The 13973-nt window shown below is 45.3% G+C and overlaps 1 protein-coding gene across 1 annotated transcript in view; it reads left to right on the top strand.

The window, feature by feature from the left end:
- CS (citrate synthase) overlaps positions 1 to 13973 on the top strand; it is a 39782-nt gene that overhangs the window by 18020 nt on the left and 7789 nt on the right. Inside the window, exons 3-10 of the mRNA XM_056863352.1 lie at positions 44 to 151; positions 2790 to 2855; positions 2944 to 3075; positions 3304 to 3492; positions 4563 to 4762; positions 5789 to 5918; positions 6025 to 6126; positions 9764 to 9973. Of these exons, the coding sequence (XP_056719330.1) occupies positions 44 to 151; positions 2790 to 2855; positions 2944 to 3075; positions 3304 to 3492; positions 4563 to 4762; positions 5789 to 5918; positions 6025 to 6126; positions 9764 to 9973 (1137 nt within the window). The remainder of the gene's footprint in view (positions 1 to 43; positions 152 to 2789; positions 2856 to 2943; positions 3076 to 3303; positions 3493 to 4562; positions 4763 to 5788; positions 5919 to 6024; positions 6127 to 9763; positions 9974 to 13973) is intronic.

Here is a 13973-nt window from a genome sequence, read left to right as displayed (position 1 = left end):
CTGACTGGTTCTGTGTCAGGGCTCATTTTGCCATTTATTTCAGAATCTGAAAGATGTTCTCACAAACATGATACCCAAGGAGCAAGCAAGACTTAAAAGCTTCAGGCAACAATACGGCAGCTCGGTCATTGGTCAAATAACTGTGGATATGGTGAGTTGTTCTGACATGCTGGCAGCAGGGCATAAGAGAAAATCTGTTCAGGTATCTTTGCCATTGTAGCCTGCAAGAGGTTAACGCTCTGTGTGCAGTTGCTGCTACCACACCTATGGAGATGTAAAGATACCTTTGTTCTATGCTACCTCCAGGCACTTTGTCTGGTAAAATGTAAAGATGAGACATGGTCCACTTCCTGCTCCAGAGCCAATGGTTGTCCCTTATGGCTCTTTAAAAGAAGATATTAGCAAGAAACATAGGCAAAGACTTATGTTATTTTGCATAATTTATTCAGCATTTTTACCACACTACACAATTTTGATTTTACTAGTCATGAGAGAGGCAAGTAACTACAGAGGATATTGCAGCTTCAACCTTCACCAATGGAAATCTTATAAGCCATCACTGTTTTGAGGTCACCTGACAGGGGCCACACTTTTCACTATGTCTTTGCAGCCATAAGAAGTAGAAACCTGGTTAATTTAAAAAGAGGAGAGCTCATAAGAAGCTGAATACACTACCTATTACACTCTTCACTTCTATGGAACCTTGCATCCACAGTTCCTTGGTGCTAGTAACTGTGAGCCCCAGCTTAAACACAGTTGATTTCCTGATTTGGAATAATGTTTCTGGGTCTCTAACCATTTGAATCAGCCTTTCTGATCAGACTGACACTCCCAAGCAAGGATTCAGCTATAGTGGATCAAGTAACTGTATCTGCATGCCTACAACAGGGATTAGATCAAATGTCTCATCCTAACCCATGAATCCTAAATGTTGTGTATGAAATGGTTCACTGCTCTTTATTGAATGCACTTATGCTGCATTGAAATATAAAGTAAATAAAGTTAATGTTGCCTGCAGTGTAAACTACTCTGGCTAAAAATTTTGGGCTGTGCTGCCATCTTAAAAGGAATGTAGAACAGACTCTGATGGAAAAACCAGGCAGGCAGGAATTAGATTAAAGAACTGTGCATATCCCTCAACCAATTTGTTGCAATTGTGGTGGTGTTTGGCTAGACTAATTGCTGACGAAACAGGGGCTTTGTGTAATACACCTCTGTATATTCGTATAACACATATACACTGCATAGGACTGCACTGTAATTGAATGCAGTGTTACTCTAACTCTAGATTTGTTGAAGTTAAAGGACTTTGACTGGAGTAACACTGCTTGAAATTTCAGTGTTTGCATGAGTAACAAATCCTGACTTGTATATAAGAACTAGTTCTGTATCTTGCCTATGTTCTACTTCGCAGCAGTGAGAACTTCTTCCCTATGCTGGTGGTAGCAAGGTTCAGTACTATCCAACAAAAGGTTTTGTACTAATTGTAAATTGTGTCAGTGTCTGAATTCACACATTGACTGTGGACTCTGGCATAATATCCTAGTTCGATGCTGACCAAGAAACCCTAATTTGTGGGCTCTTCTCTCAGACATCACTATTAACCAGGATTTAACAATTTCCAGTGACATCTTCATGACATTTCTTTCTGTTATGCAAACCATATGTTATTGTTCTTTTGTGTTATAAAAATTCCTACACTGAAGTTGTTTCCATGTAGGGAAATAACATGTCATTTGTGTGTAGCAGTGTACACAGAAGTGTCCGCACATACTGTATGTAAAGCGCCCCTGTGGACCTATCGACAGAGCTTGGATTTTGGGGTGTTCAAGCAGAAAATAATTCCCCTAATTATAAGTGATCTGAACTGCCTATTTCAAACTTGCACTGGCTTGCATTTTTACCTGCCTTTACAAGGAAATAAGGTGGGATATAAATATTAAAAAATAAATAAATTGGTGGGGTGGGACAGGGCAGGGATCATAGAGTTGGAAGGAAATTCACAACTACCTCCCACCCCACACCCCCAGGGAACTCTACATGCCCAGAAGATGGCCAAGATGCCCCCCCTCTCATCATCTGCCTAAGGTCATAGAATCAGCATTGCTGACAGATAGCCATCTAACCTCTTCTTAAAAACCTCCAGGGAAGGAGAGCTTGCCACCTCCCGAGGAAGCCTGTTCCACTGAGGAACTGCTCTAACTTTTAGAAAATTCTTCCTAATGTCTGGACAGAAACTTTTTTGATTTAATTTCAACCCATTGGTTCTGGTCTGACCTTCTGGGGCAACAGAAAACAACTTAGCACCCTCCTCTGTATGACAGCCCTTCTAGGACTTGAAGATGGTTATCATATCACCTCTCAGTCTTCTCCTCTTCAGGCTAAACACACCCAGCTCCTTCAACCTTTCCTCATAGGACTTGGTATTCAGACCCCTCACCATCTTTGTTGCCCTCCTCTGGACACGTTCCTGCTTGTCTACATTTTTCTTAAATTGTGGTGCCCAAAACTGAACACAGTACTCTAGGTGAGGTCTGAGTAGAGTAAAGCGATACCCTCACTTTGCATGATCTGGACACTACTGTTGATACAGGCCAAGATCGCATTTGCCTTTTTAGGTACCGCATCATACTGCTGACTCATGTTCAGTGTTTGGTCTACTAAGAACCCAAGATTATTCTTCTCTGTCCACTGATTGTCCTGGAAGAGATGAACTGCTCCAGTTTTCTAAAGATCCTATCCCAATGGCCTTTTCAGTCCTTAACTGGTTTCCTGCTTTTCCTTTCCAGATTTATGGTGGCATGAGAGGTATGAAAGGGTTAATATATGAAACTTCTGTGTTGGATCCCGATGAGGTAAGTAAGCTTGTGCCTGTATTAAAAGCTGTCTAGTAGTGTGGCTTGTCCACTATGTAAACCTTTGTGTATATGTGGTGTTTTTTAGGGTATCCGTTTTCGTGGCTATAGTATTCCTGAGTGTCAGAAGCTGCTGCCCAAAACCCCTGGAGGTGCAGAGCCCCTGCCAGAAGGGTTATTTTGGTTGCTGGTGACAGGAGAGATCCCCTCCCAGGAACAGGTAATGAGCCTATGTGTGAAAGAATAGGGAGAATCTTAAGTTCTCTATATAGCTTCTGACTACAGAGATGGTGGGAAGGCTGCTGCAGCCCTTAAAGCTTGGTTGCATGGCAATCAAAAATATTCCGCTGCCCTCTGCAGCCTTAGAGGGGTGGGAAAGACCAGAGAAGGTCATCTGAATATCAGCCCTTTTCCTAGTGCGGAGGAGTAATATGTTTCTCATCTTCAGGTTAACTGGGTCTCCCGAGAGTGGGCCAAGAGAGCAGCTCTGCCTTCCCATGTGGTCACCATGCTGGACAACTTCCCCACCAACCTTCACCCCATGTCCCAACTCAGCGCAGCTGTCACCGCCCTCAACAGTGAGAGTACCTTCGCCCGTGCCTATTCCGAGGGAATCAGCCGGACCAAGTACTGGGAGGTAACTGTGAATGGCAAGTGGAGATGAGTGGCCTCTCTCACTGTGTGAGCTTCTACTGGCTTGACCACCTGCACGTGAAACTTTGGAGAGTCTTCTGTTGGAAGTCCAGCTGGTCATGGCAATGGCACTCTGCAAAATCTACCTTATTTACTGGCAGGAAACAATAGGATTGTGTCCTAGAGCTGGAATGTGGCTTCTAATGCACAACAGTAGGCATAATTTCACAGCGCTGGACATCTGAGCTTTTTGTTGCTGCTGACAATAAATAATATCTGGTTCTGAAGGCAAAAAGGAAAAACAGGTTGGTTTGAAGGTAGAGGAATTCTGTTTTGCTGAAGACTATTTTGTTCAGATTTGTCTGCATTGGAGCAATACATGGGAGCTTCAGGTTTCCACATGCTAAGCTGCTGTCCGGGAATCATTCATTGTAGGGGACTGCCTTGCTAGTGTTGGGTACTGGTGAAGCTGTCAAGGTTGGGATTTTGGCCAAGGTCGTGGCGCAGTCAGAGCAAAGCAGCTGCTACAGAAAAATAGATTTGGCCTATGCAGTCCCTTTTTTTTTCGTTTTAGGCTTTTCCCTTTCCAGTTTGGGAGAAGCACCAGCTCAGTTCTCGTTGGATCCTTTAGCACGTGACAAAGGACTTTTGTCTACTTTGTCTGTGACCTTTGGACATTTGCACGTGGAAACCAGCTGCCCTGGAAATGAGACCTTGAGTGTAATGACACGTGCCTCTGGCCTGACCCAAATGGAAAGCCAAGGTTTTCAGGTGTCCAGAAGCCAGCGTTGTCCCTTCTGGCCTCTGAGACTGCAGAAAGTGCTGCCCTTTCATGACTCCTTGTGATAATGAGAGCTAGAAATGTGTTCAGAGTTCTTCATTCTCTGGCTGTTTGAAGAGTGGTGCTGTGTGTGTTGCTGAAACACAAAACGATCCTGTTGTTGAGTACACATTTTTGGTTTAAACTGTGCAGCTGTAACTGGTTAACTGCAGGGATTGGAGTGGGAAGGCTGTGTGGGGCAAAAGGGCCTGTAGTAGTTTAACCTCTGTCACCCCCCCCCCCAATCCATACAGTTCATCTATGAGGATTCCATGGACTTGATTGCCAAGCTGCCATGTATAGCTGCAAAGATCTACCGTAACCTGTACCGAGAGGGCAGCAGCATTGGTGCCATAGACCCTGCCTTAGACTGGTCTCACAACTTCACCAACATGCTGGGTTACAGTGACCCAGAGTTCATTGAACTCATGCGGCTCTACCTCACCATTCACAGGTAACTCCTATCTCTGTGTGTGATGTGAAAGCTACCAGGGGCTCTGACTTCTGTGGCTGTAGGGCTGTTGCCTCCGCTTGCTTGAGTTGCAGAGGTTGCATGGAGGAAGAGTAAGTTGGTGGGAGAAGCCAGTTGTGAGTTGGTCACAGGGAGCTTCCCATTGGTTAGTGGATCGTCAAGCATTTGTCATGAGCAGAGCAGGAGCTGGGCAGTCTGTTCTTGTGACTGGATAGGGATGCTACCTGTGCCAGTGCTCCCTCTCTGGGCCAGAATTTTCCTATTTAGAGGTTGTCGGTTGGGGGAGCTGAAGATAGAGGCAGATAAAGGTAGGTTGGCTGTTGGGTGGGAAGGAGAGGAGGAAGCAGGATGGGAGGCTATGGGGCTTTCAGGGAAAGGAAAGAGGAAATAGTGGGGAAAAGGGAAATAAGATGCCCCTGCAAGTCCTTGCTGGTTTCCACTTGTGTAGCTATAAATACCTAAGGTTCTACTAAGCCAAATCTTGGTGTTCTGAGTGAACCTATTTGATTCAGGTTATGTATACATCTATAAAACATAACTTGTGTGTTAATCTGTACATCACCTTTCCAACATTGGTACAGACACTTGGACACTAGCGGTACACAGTAAAAATGGATATAAAATATCAGTAAAACAGCCAGAAAGACCAGCCCCTTAACAGGAAATTTAAAAAAGATCCAGGGTTATTAATGGATATGCGTGAAGTTTGTGTTGATGTTTTAGAGAAAATGTTACATCATAAGTACTATCAGTATTCCTAGCAAGTACAAATAACGTAGGTCATTCTGGAATATCAATTGGGATCATGGTATGAACTGTGCATGCTGAACTTTGCTTATGTAATATTTTGAATTATGTGGAGGTTGTTTGCGGTCTTTTTCCTTAAGAAATTTTTTCCTTAAGAAGGGAAGTCATCCAAATTCATTGGCAATACACAGTCTGATATTGGTAAACCTTGTTTCAGCTCTGCTCTGTTTCTTCTCTCCTCCCCTTCCTCTTTTACTGCAGTGACCACGAAGGTGGGAATGTTAGTGCTCACACCAGCCATTTAGTGGGCAGTGCTCTTTCAGACCCTTACTTAGCTTTTGCTGCGGCCATGAACGGTCTGGCGGGGCCACTCCATGGTCTTGCAAATCAGGTAAGGAGCCGCAATTCTCAATGATCCAGGTAAACCCAGAGTGGTACAGAGTAGATTTAGGAAGCTTTCCCTGTTGTTTTTACATATCATCACATGCTGTTTACAGGAAGTGCTGGTATGGCTGACAAACTTGCAAAAGGAGCTGGGCGAGGATGTGTCGGATGAGAAGCTGAGAGATTTCATCTGGAATACCTTGAACTCTGGCAGGGTGAGTGGAAGGATTCAAACCTGGTGGGTTTGGTTAAAGGAAGAAATATATAGGGATGGTCTTTTTTTTAACAAGTAGCATCTACTCGAAGGAATGTTCAGCAGGCAGAAAAGAAAGTTCTGTTGATGATAGGGCAAAGCACTGCTGAAGAACTCATCAACTTCCTGACCTGGGCTAACAGTACTTAGGACCAAGGCTATGTTAGGAATAATAGAGTTCTGAACCAAGAGAAACTGAAACATATGCAACTCTGCATGATCTTGGTTTGCCAAGCATTTGTACAGGGCCCTGAAACACCACTGGACATCATAAATTGGAGACACTCCCACCCCAGCCTACTTCTGAAATTTGAGCAGGCATTGTCCGTAAACTTTCAAACTTGTCTTTTAAAACAGAACGGGACCTTGGTTACTTACTGAGGTTCCTTCTACTCTGAGGTAAGGAGGGCATCTTGACAGAGACGGGTGATTCCTTTCCGGTACTAAGGTAGCCAGGAACTGATGTTCATTTTCTGTTTTCTGCCTGGAATCACCCTCTGCCTTTAGTTTCAAAACTTTCCAAGATAGGGCTCCGGCAGGAAGGTGTAGAGCAGGGGTGTCAAACATGCAGCCCGTGGGCCGGATCCGGCCCATGGAGGGCTTTTCTCCAGCCCCTTTTCCCCCTCCCCCGACATTTTCTGGGCTTCCCGGGGCTACTGTGGCCTTGCGTGCCCAGCTGGAAGCCTTTCCCCCTCCCTCCCCAGGTGCACATAGGCTGCTGCGGCCCTGCATGCCAGCCTGAAGCCTCCCTCCTCCTTCCCCAGGCTCGCATGGGCTGCTGCAGCCCCACGCGCCCAGCCTGAAGCCTTCCCCCCTCCCTTTCTGGCGTTATCTGGGAACTGCCTTATTGTGGTGGGGGTTTTCCCATTCCTTCTTCACTAGGGTCTCAAAATACTCAGGGAAGGGAACCACCCTGGTAGAGGATTGTGATCTGGGGAATAACCCTTTGGGCCCTTTGTGTCTAGAATTGTCGTTTGGCCCATCTCCCACCTTTGGATCTTCGGAGAGATCAAGGGCCATATGGGTGAGGAGGCTTTGGTACTCCTCCCCTGCGAACAGCCGGGTTTGCTGTTCTGATGTGGGTTCCTGTTCCTCCCCCTCTGAGGAGAATTCCCCCTCTTCCTTCACATCCTTGTCTGAATCCAGAGAGGGTGCTGGGGAAAGTGGCCTATGGCTGGGGCTCAGTGGAGGCCTGGCCTTGCATGTTGCCTTTGTGGGCCACGGCTGTAGGTGGTCCCTGTGGCTGTTGGTCGTGATCCCACTAGGGCCCTCCTCTGGGTCTGGAGAAGGATCGGGGCGGGAGCCCTAAGATACAAGGACCCTGCACTTGGGGCCTACCAGAATGGGAACTCTTCCCTCAGTGCCCGCCTCATCAAGGCCAGGATATCTGTGGCCTGCCCACCCATAATCTCGGGTAGCGAAGTTGGCTCACCACGTTGGTTCTTCTCTAACTCCGGCTCATCCTAGAGGGCCTTTGGAGAGTGCACTGCTTCCCGAGGGCCCTTGCTGCTTGGATGGGCCGAACAGGCCTCTTCTGGGGTTGAGTCTGGGCGGCGCGGCTTTTTCGCTGCTTTCCAGGCCACCTCCATCTTTTTCTTCGTGGCCTTGCCGGCCCCCGGGCCCAGGTACCTCCATGGGGGCTCATTCGCAGGTGCTGGGGGGCTGGGTGCTCGGAGGTCTGCCATGCTGCTGTGGATCTGAGTGAAGGCAGGAGGAGTAGGAGGTCTCCCCTTCTTCGGTGTGTTGCTACTACAGAGTGACCTCTGAAGCTGCCTTCCCTTAGCGAGGCAGGCAGGAAACTGAAGACAGAGGGTGATTCCAGGCAGGATACAGGAAACGAAAATCAGTCCCTGCCTACCTTGGCACTGGAAAGGAATCACTGGTCTCTCTCAAAATGCCCTCCGCTTCAGAGTGAGAAGGGCTAGAAACGTTGCTCTTAAAAGATGAGAGGGGTGGTTTGCCAGAAGCTGAATTCTGCATGCACTACCATATTATATGCTTTTTCTATATTGCCACAAAACTGTGGGATACATACAACAACCCTGGCTGACTACTTTTTATCTTCCCTCTTCTCTTGATGTATAATGAATTCCAATTTTGAATTGTCTAATGACCATTTAGAGCAGTGCATTCTTTAAAGTGTACATTATCTCTCGGTTACTCTGCAGTGCCATTAGAAATGAAAACATGCAGACTCTCTAAAGGAGGATCTGGTAGTTCAACCAGTAGAGTTGGTAGTTCTTATTGACATTGAAAGAAGGAATAGAGAGGTGGGTCTGGAGTGCCCAGTGGTGGGAGGTAGAAAGTGATGCATGCTCCATCCATGCTCCCTTGCCAGGGGGTAGCAAAGCCGCAGTGGAAACTGAAGGTGCTAGCGGTAGTGGTCAAACAAGAAATTCCGGGTCAGGACTTAGGAGCTCCTTCAGTTCTCTTCATGATGTAAGGGAAAGGACATCATCAGGGTGGATTTGATTTAATTCGAGTTGATTTAAATCACAATTTAAATCTCTAGTCAGTAAGGCTCCATTTGAACCATGGTTTTCTGCATAAAGGCTTGTTCTTGCTGGTTGTTATAACCTTAGCATTTACAACCCAGATGAAGGTTTCATTTTTAGAATAATAACTTTTTAGGTTATATCAGAAAATTAATGATAGGTTTTAGGTTATATCAGAAAATTAATGATAGGTTGTTTACCATTTGAAATGGATAATTATGAAATCATTGTGAAGTGAACTGTCTCCAGTTTAATAGGTTGACCATTCATATGTGGACAACTTTTCTGCTGTACTTTACTGGAAGGAGAGAAATCATCATTAACAATAACCATTTAAATAGTTTAACTGAAACAATAACCATTATATAGCATATGTATTCTTGTATTTGCTTAAATATCCATGTTTGTTAACTAACGTGGAATTCTTTTCCAAGGCCCCGTGGGATGTTAAAGAATTCCACAGGGCCTGCAAAACAGATATTCTACCAGGCGTGTAGTTGAGGACAGCAACTGTTCCATCGAATCTGGCCTCCCTGCCCCCCCTCCTTTTATCAGATCTTTCTAAATTATATGAGGGGTCCTGATTGGACTGCCTGGCTGATGACAGCCCTGGGCTCTAATGACGCACCATTAGTTATATTGAACTGGTCAAATTTGTTGTGATTTTAAAAAGGTAAAGGTCCCCTGTGCAAGCACCGGGTAATTCCTGACCCATGGGGTGACGTCACATCCCGACGCTTACTAGGCAGACTTTGTTTGCGGGGTGGTTTGCCAGTGCCTTCCCCAGTCATCTTCCCTTTACCCCCAGCAAGCTGGGTACTCATTAACGATTTTAGATAACTATATTGTATATTTTATTGTATTATGTTATATATAATGTTGTGAGCTGCTTTGAGCCCGGCTTTGGCCGGGGAGGGTGGGGTAGAAATTAAATAAATAAAGGTAATTTGACCTGTCAGGGCTTTTCATAAACTAAGTGTTTATTGGGGGAGGGGAGCTATTTGGAGTTTTGTTGGTTTTAAATTGTGATATTTTAATCATGAGAAAACGTGGAATTATAAATACTTCAATAAATAAATTTCTGACAAATTGTTCTGCTTGCAGGTGGTTCCCGGCTACGGCCATGCAGTGCTAAGGAAGACTGACCCTCGCTACACCTGCCAGAGGGAATTTGCCCTCAAGCACCTTCCCAAAGATCCCCTCTTCAAGTTGGTGGCTCAGCTGTACAAGATTGTCCCTAATGTGCTGCTGGAACAGGGCAAAGCCAAAAATCCTTGGCCCAATGTGGATGCACACAGTGGAGTACTGTTACAGGTGAGTTGTCAGGCCCAGCCTCCTGAATTATGTGGGAGGAACACCAAGCCCTGCATAGATCTGAAGCAAGAATCTATGTCTAGCAAGCATTTTTCCATCCATGTGATTAAAAGTGTTCCAGCTTTATAAAACTCGAGCAGCTTCTTGAGCGCAAACTAGTCAGCAATGGATTTGTGGTAGAATTGTTTTCTGTCAACTTTTGTGGGTTGTGAGCTGAATGTTCCAGAGTTTCTTGCATGTATTAGCATAGCACAAGCACTGCTCTGGTAACTCCCTTCCTGAAACTGGGGCAGGGGAAAGAACTTTCTAGTTGCTGATCAGTTATCCAAAGCCAACCCCCCCATATTTGTTTGTCGGTGTTCAAAGCATTTCACAATTACCTTGTAATCCTTACAAACACCCTTGTAAGGTAAGCCAGTTTTACCCCGAATTGCTGAGGGTGAAGGTGGTGGGACAGAGAGAGTGCCTAAGGCTCCCTGTGATGGCAGTAAGATTTGAAACTGGGATCTCCTGGATCCTGGTCATGCTGCAAAGAATAGATGAATAGAAATAACACCAACTGGTATGGACTTTGCCTTTTGGAGGGAGAGGGGGGGTTGTACATCAGTTGTTCACCCTTGGCAATGAGCTTGCTTCACCTGGCTGATTACACCTGCTCTTCTGCAGGCCTGTTCTAAGCTGTTTAAACCTTTAGGCTGGTTAGACACTGGTGTTCTGGTGGTTTCCCAGAAGGGAGTTCAATGAAAGCTGTTTCAGGAATGGTGCAGGTCCCAGGTTCACCCGTGCCATACTCTCTCTCTCCAGTTCCAGAGGTACAGGTTGTGCCTGACTTGCTGCTATACTTGGTCGCAAAAGCAACTTTGGGTACAATCCCAGGGCAAGGAACTGCAGCTTAGTCTATCAAAACTTGCCTCCCCTGCCCCCTCTCCAATATGGAGAGCGACTCCATGTAGCTACTCCCAACTTTCAACAGCAGGAGGACTGAACCACTTCTTCCAGGGCTTCCCCCCCCCCCCCGGGTCAAGTCGCAGCTGACTTATGTCGACCCCATAGTGTTTTCAAGGCAAGAGACGTTCAGAGGTGGTTTGCCATTGTCTGCCTCCACGTCAGGACGCTGGTACTCCTTGGAGGTCTCCCATCCAAATACTTCACTTCTGAGATCTGACGAGATCAGGCTAGCCTGGGCTATCCAGGTCAGGACTTACAGCAATACACATCCCACTTATGTCCTTAGGAAACGTTTTTTCATATTGATTAGCCATGGAAACTCTGCATTACTGAGTGTGTGGGACACAGGTGAAAGGGCCCTCTGGCCTTGCTGTTGCCCAGCACAAACTGAGTGTGTGCTCTGGAATGCGCCCTGCACACCTCTGAAGCTGTTTGTTGTAGAAAATATTGCCAGTTGTTTCAGGCATCCGGCATGCAGTTTGTCACTCCTAATAATCTGGTCCAGTAACTTTGATAGGCATCTGCAGAACATGGTTCAGGAAGCACTGATTAACAGATCACAGGCAAAGAGAGATGGTCTGCTTCCCTCTAGTGGTGGCTGCTGGGCCCTAAAGCTGCTGATTCTGTGCTTTTACGGCTGAGTATGGAGTAGGGCTGAAATCCCAAATGGCTGGGAATCCCTTGGAGCAGAGGGCATTAATATTATGACTAGGATGACGTGAAGGATCAAAGAACTTTGTACCTGTTGAGTTTCTCTTTGACTGAAATTTGTATTAATTTATTTAAAACATTTATTAGCTGCCTTCCTTCCTTGCAGAGCTCAAGGCAGCTTACAATGTTAATAAAATATTACAATAAAAACGATTATAAAACTTTTAAACATCACAGTTTAAAAACTCCAATTAAGACTGGCAATAATAAAAGCGAAATCAATCAAAATGCAGTCATAAATAAAACTGTCTTCAACTGCCTCCTGAAGATAGACAGTGAGGGGCCAGGCGCACCTCCCCTGGGGAGGTTGTTCTATAATTGTGGGGCTGCCATAGAAAAGGTCCTCTCATGTACCACCAAACAAGTGTCTTTAATTGGTGGGCCAGTCAGGAGGGTATCTCCACACCATCTTAATTCCTGGGCAGGAACGTATGGGAGAAGATGGTCCTGTGAGTCGAAAAGAGAGTTATATAGTCGAAAAGAGAGTTGATTTATTGGAAGATCTACAGGTTTACAGCAGCTAAGATTCAAGTTGGCACTAATGAAAACTAGAAGCATGGTGCAGGGCCTATATCAGAAAGCATAGAACAATTCAGTATGCCATGGCAACCCCCCTCCCACTGAGGTAAGATTCCCACAGAGTCCTGAGTCTAAACAAATACTTGGCAGTAGAGCTGACCTTGGCCAGCACCTGGAGAAAGCACAACATCCTCTGTAAGACCATGCCTGGCAGTTTCTGTACACTGCCCAGGCTGGGCCTGACAGGTCTTTCTGATCCCCAGTTCCAAGGACAAAACCAACACCTTGATCAGCAGTCTAGCCGCACCATTCTGCGCTAGCTGCAGCTTTCAAACACTCTTCAAAGGTAGACCAAAATAGAGCACATTGCAGTAGTCCAGTCTAGATGTAACTAAGGCATGGATCATTGTGGCTAGATCTGACTGACCCAGGAACAGACACAGTTCATGAACCAGCTGGAGCTGGGCAAAAGCACTCCACAGCAGCTACCCGGTTTTCTAAAGTGACTGCTGTGTCAAGCAGCACACCCAAGGTTGTGAACCTGGCTTTTCAAGGAGAGTATTACCCCATCTGAGAAGTCTGAAGTCCCTGGTCTGCCTTGCTACTGAGAAATTGGTGTAGCACCCATCTTCTTCAAGGATCCCCACCACTAAATAACTCCCAGGGGCACTCCCTTCCTGCTCACTTTTTGACATCTCATTTGCATACCACCTATAGTCCAGCATTCCATCTCTGTTGATGGTTAGATAGGTGGTTCTCGACCCTATTGCCAGGGCATGATGCCCTTCCCCTGTTTGTCCCTAGCATCTGGTATTCAGTGGTGATTGGATCCTTGGTCCAGGTACTTCTGCCTGCAGAACATGACTTTCCTACCCTTCTTTCCACAGCAGTCAAACCCCCCCAATCCTGTTCTTGGGGTCCCTTTCCCCCCATGAACAAGTTTTCAGGCAGCTTCTTGCACCCAAGAAAACTCATCTGGAACTAAGCCTGTGCCTTTAGACAGATGCTCCATTTAATCATCATGATGATTGCTTTTGTTGGGATTTAAATTTATACTTTGTGGTCAAATAAAGCTGGCTTGCAAGCATAGCATCTGTATAATGTCTAAAAATCAGACCAAATCAATAACTGCAGTTGACACAGAAGAATCACACGCTAAACTTAACTAGGAGGCTTTCTGCATGTGCAACTTATTCCTGCTTTTCTTAGCAGTTAGTTAAGCTAGCATTAGAATCATGCCAGAGCTTTGAGCGAGAGGGCCATTGTTATTGGTGGCATTGCAAAGCTAGCCTCTTTTTTCTTTGTTAAATATGCAATATCAGAGGGGGTTGGGCATGCACATGTGAGAGAATCTCCATATTATCCATGTGGAAAAATGTTCTCTGTTCAAAGGTTCACCCTGATATTTGGAGATTTGGATCTGCAAACTGGTTTTAAAAAGCTTTCCTTTCTACAAATTGCAGGCGACCAAGAGTAATCAGTCAGTCAGATTTATTACAGTGATTGCCAGCAAGAGAGTACAAATATACATTATAAATACAAAATAAGCAATTAATAAAAACACAGATAAAATATTATCTCTCTAAAAATATGGCCAAAATTTTAATAACTTAGGATTTAAAATTATCACTACAGAACAGAATTTAGCTACCTGTAACAATCTATTAAGATCTCCTTCCCACATGAGATAGTTCAATTTCTCCATTTCTGAGCTAAAATCTATTGTATTAATGAGTGGGGAAATCATTTTCTGGTGCATTTCCTCATAAAAAACGCATCTAAATAAAACATGACCTACATCACCACTCCGATTTTGCTAGTT

Source organism: Euleptes europaea, chromosome 1 (genome assembly GCF_029931775.1).
Source record: "Euleptes europaea isolate rEulEur1 chromosome 1, rEulEur1.hap1, whole genome shotgun sequence".
Lineage (NCBI taxonomy): Eukaryota > Metazoa > Chordata > Lepidosauria > Squamata > Sphaerodactylidae > Euleptes > Euleptes europaea.
The sequence above is the reverse complement of the archived record's forward strand: the minus strand, read 5'-3'. Positions and strand labels throughout refer to the sequence as shown.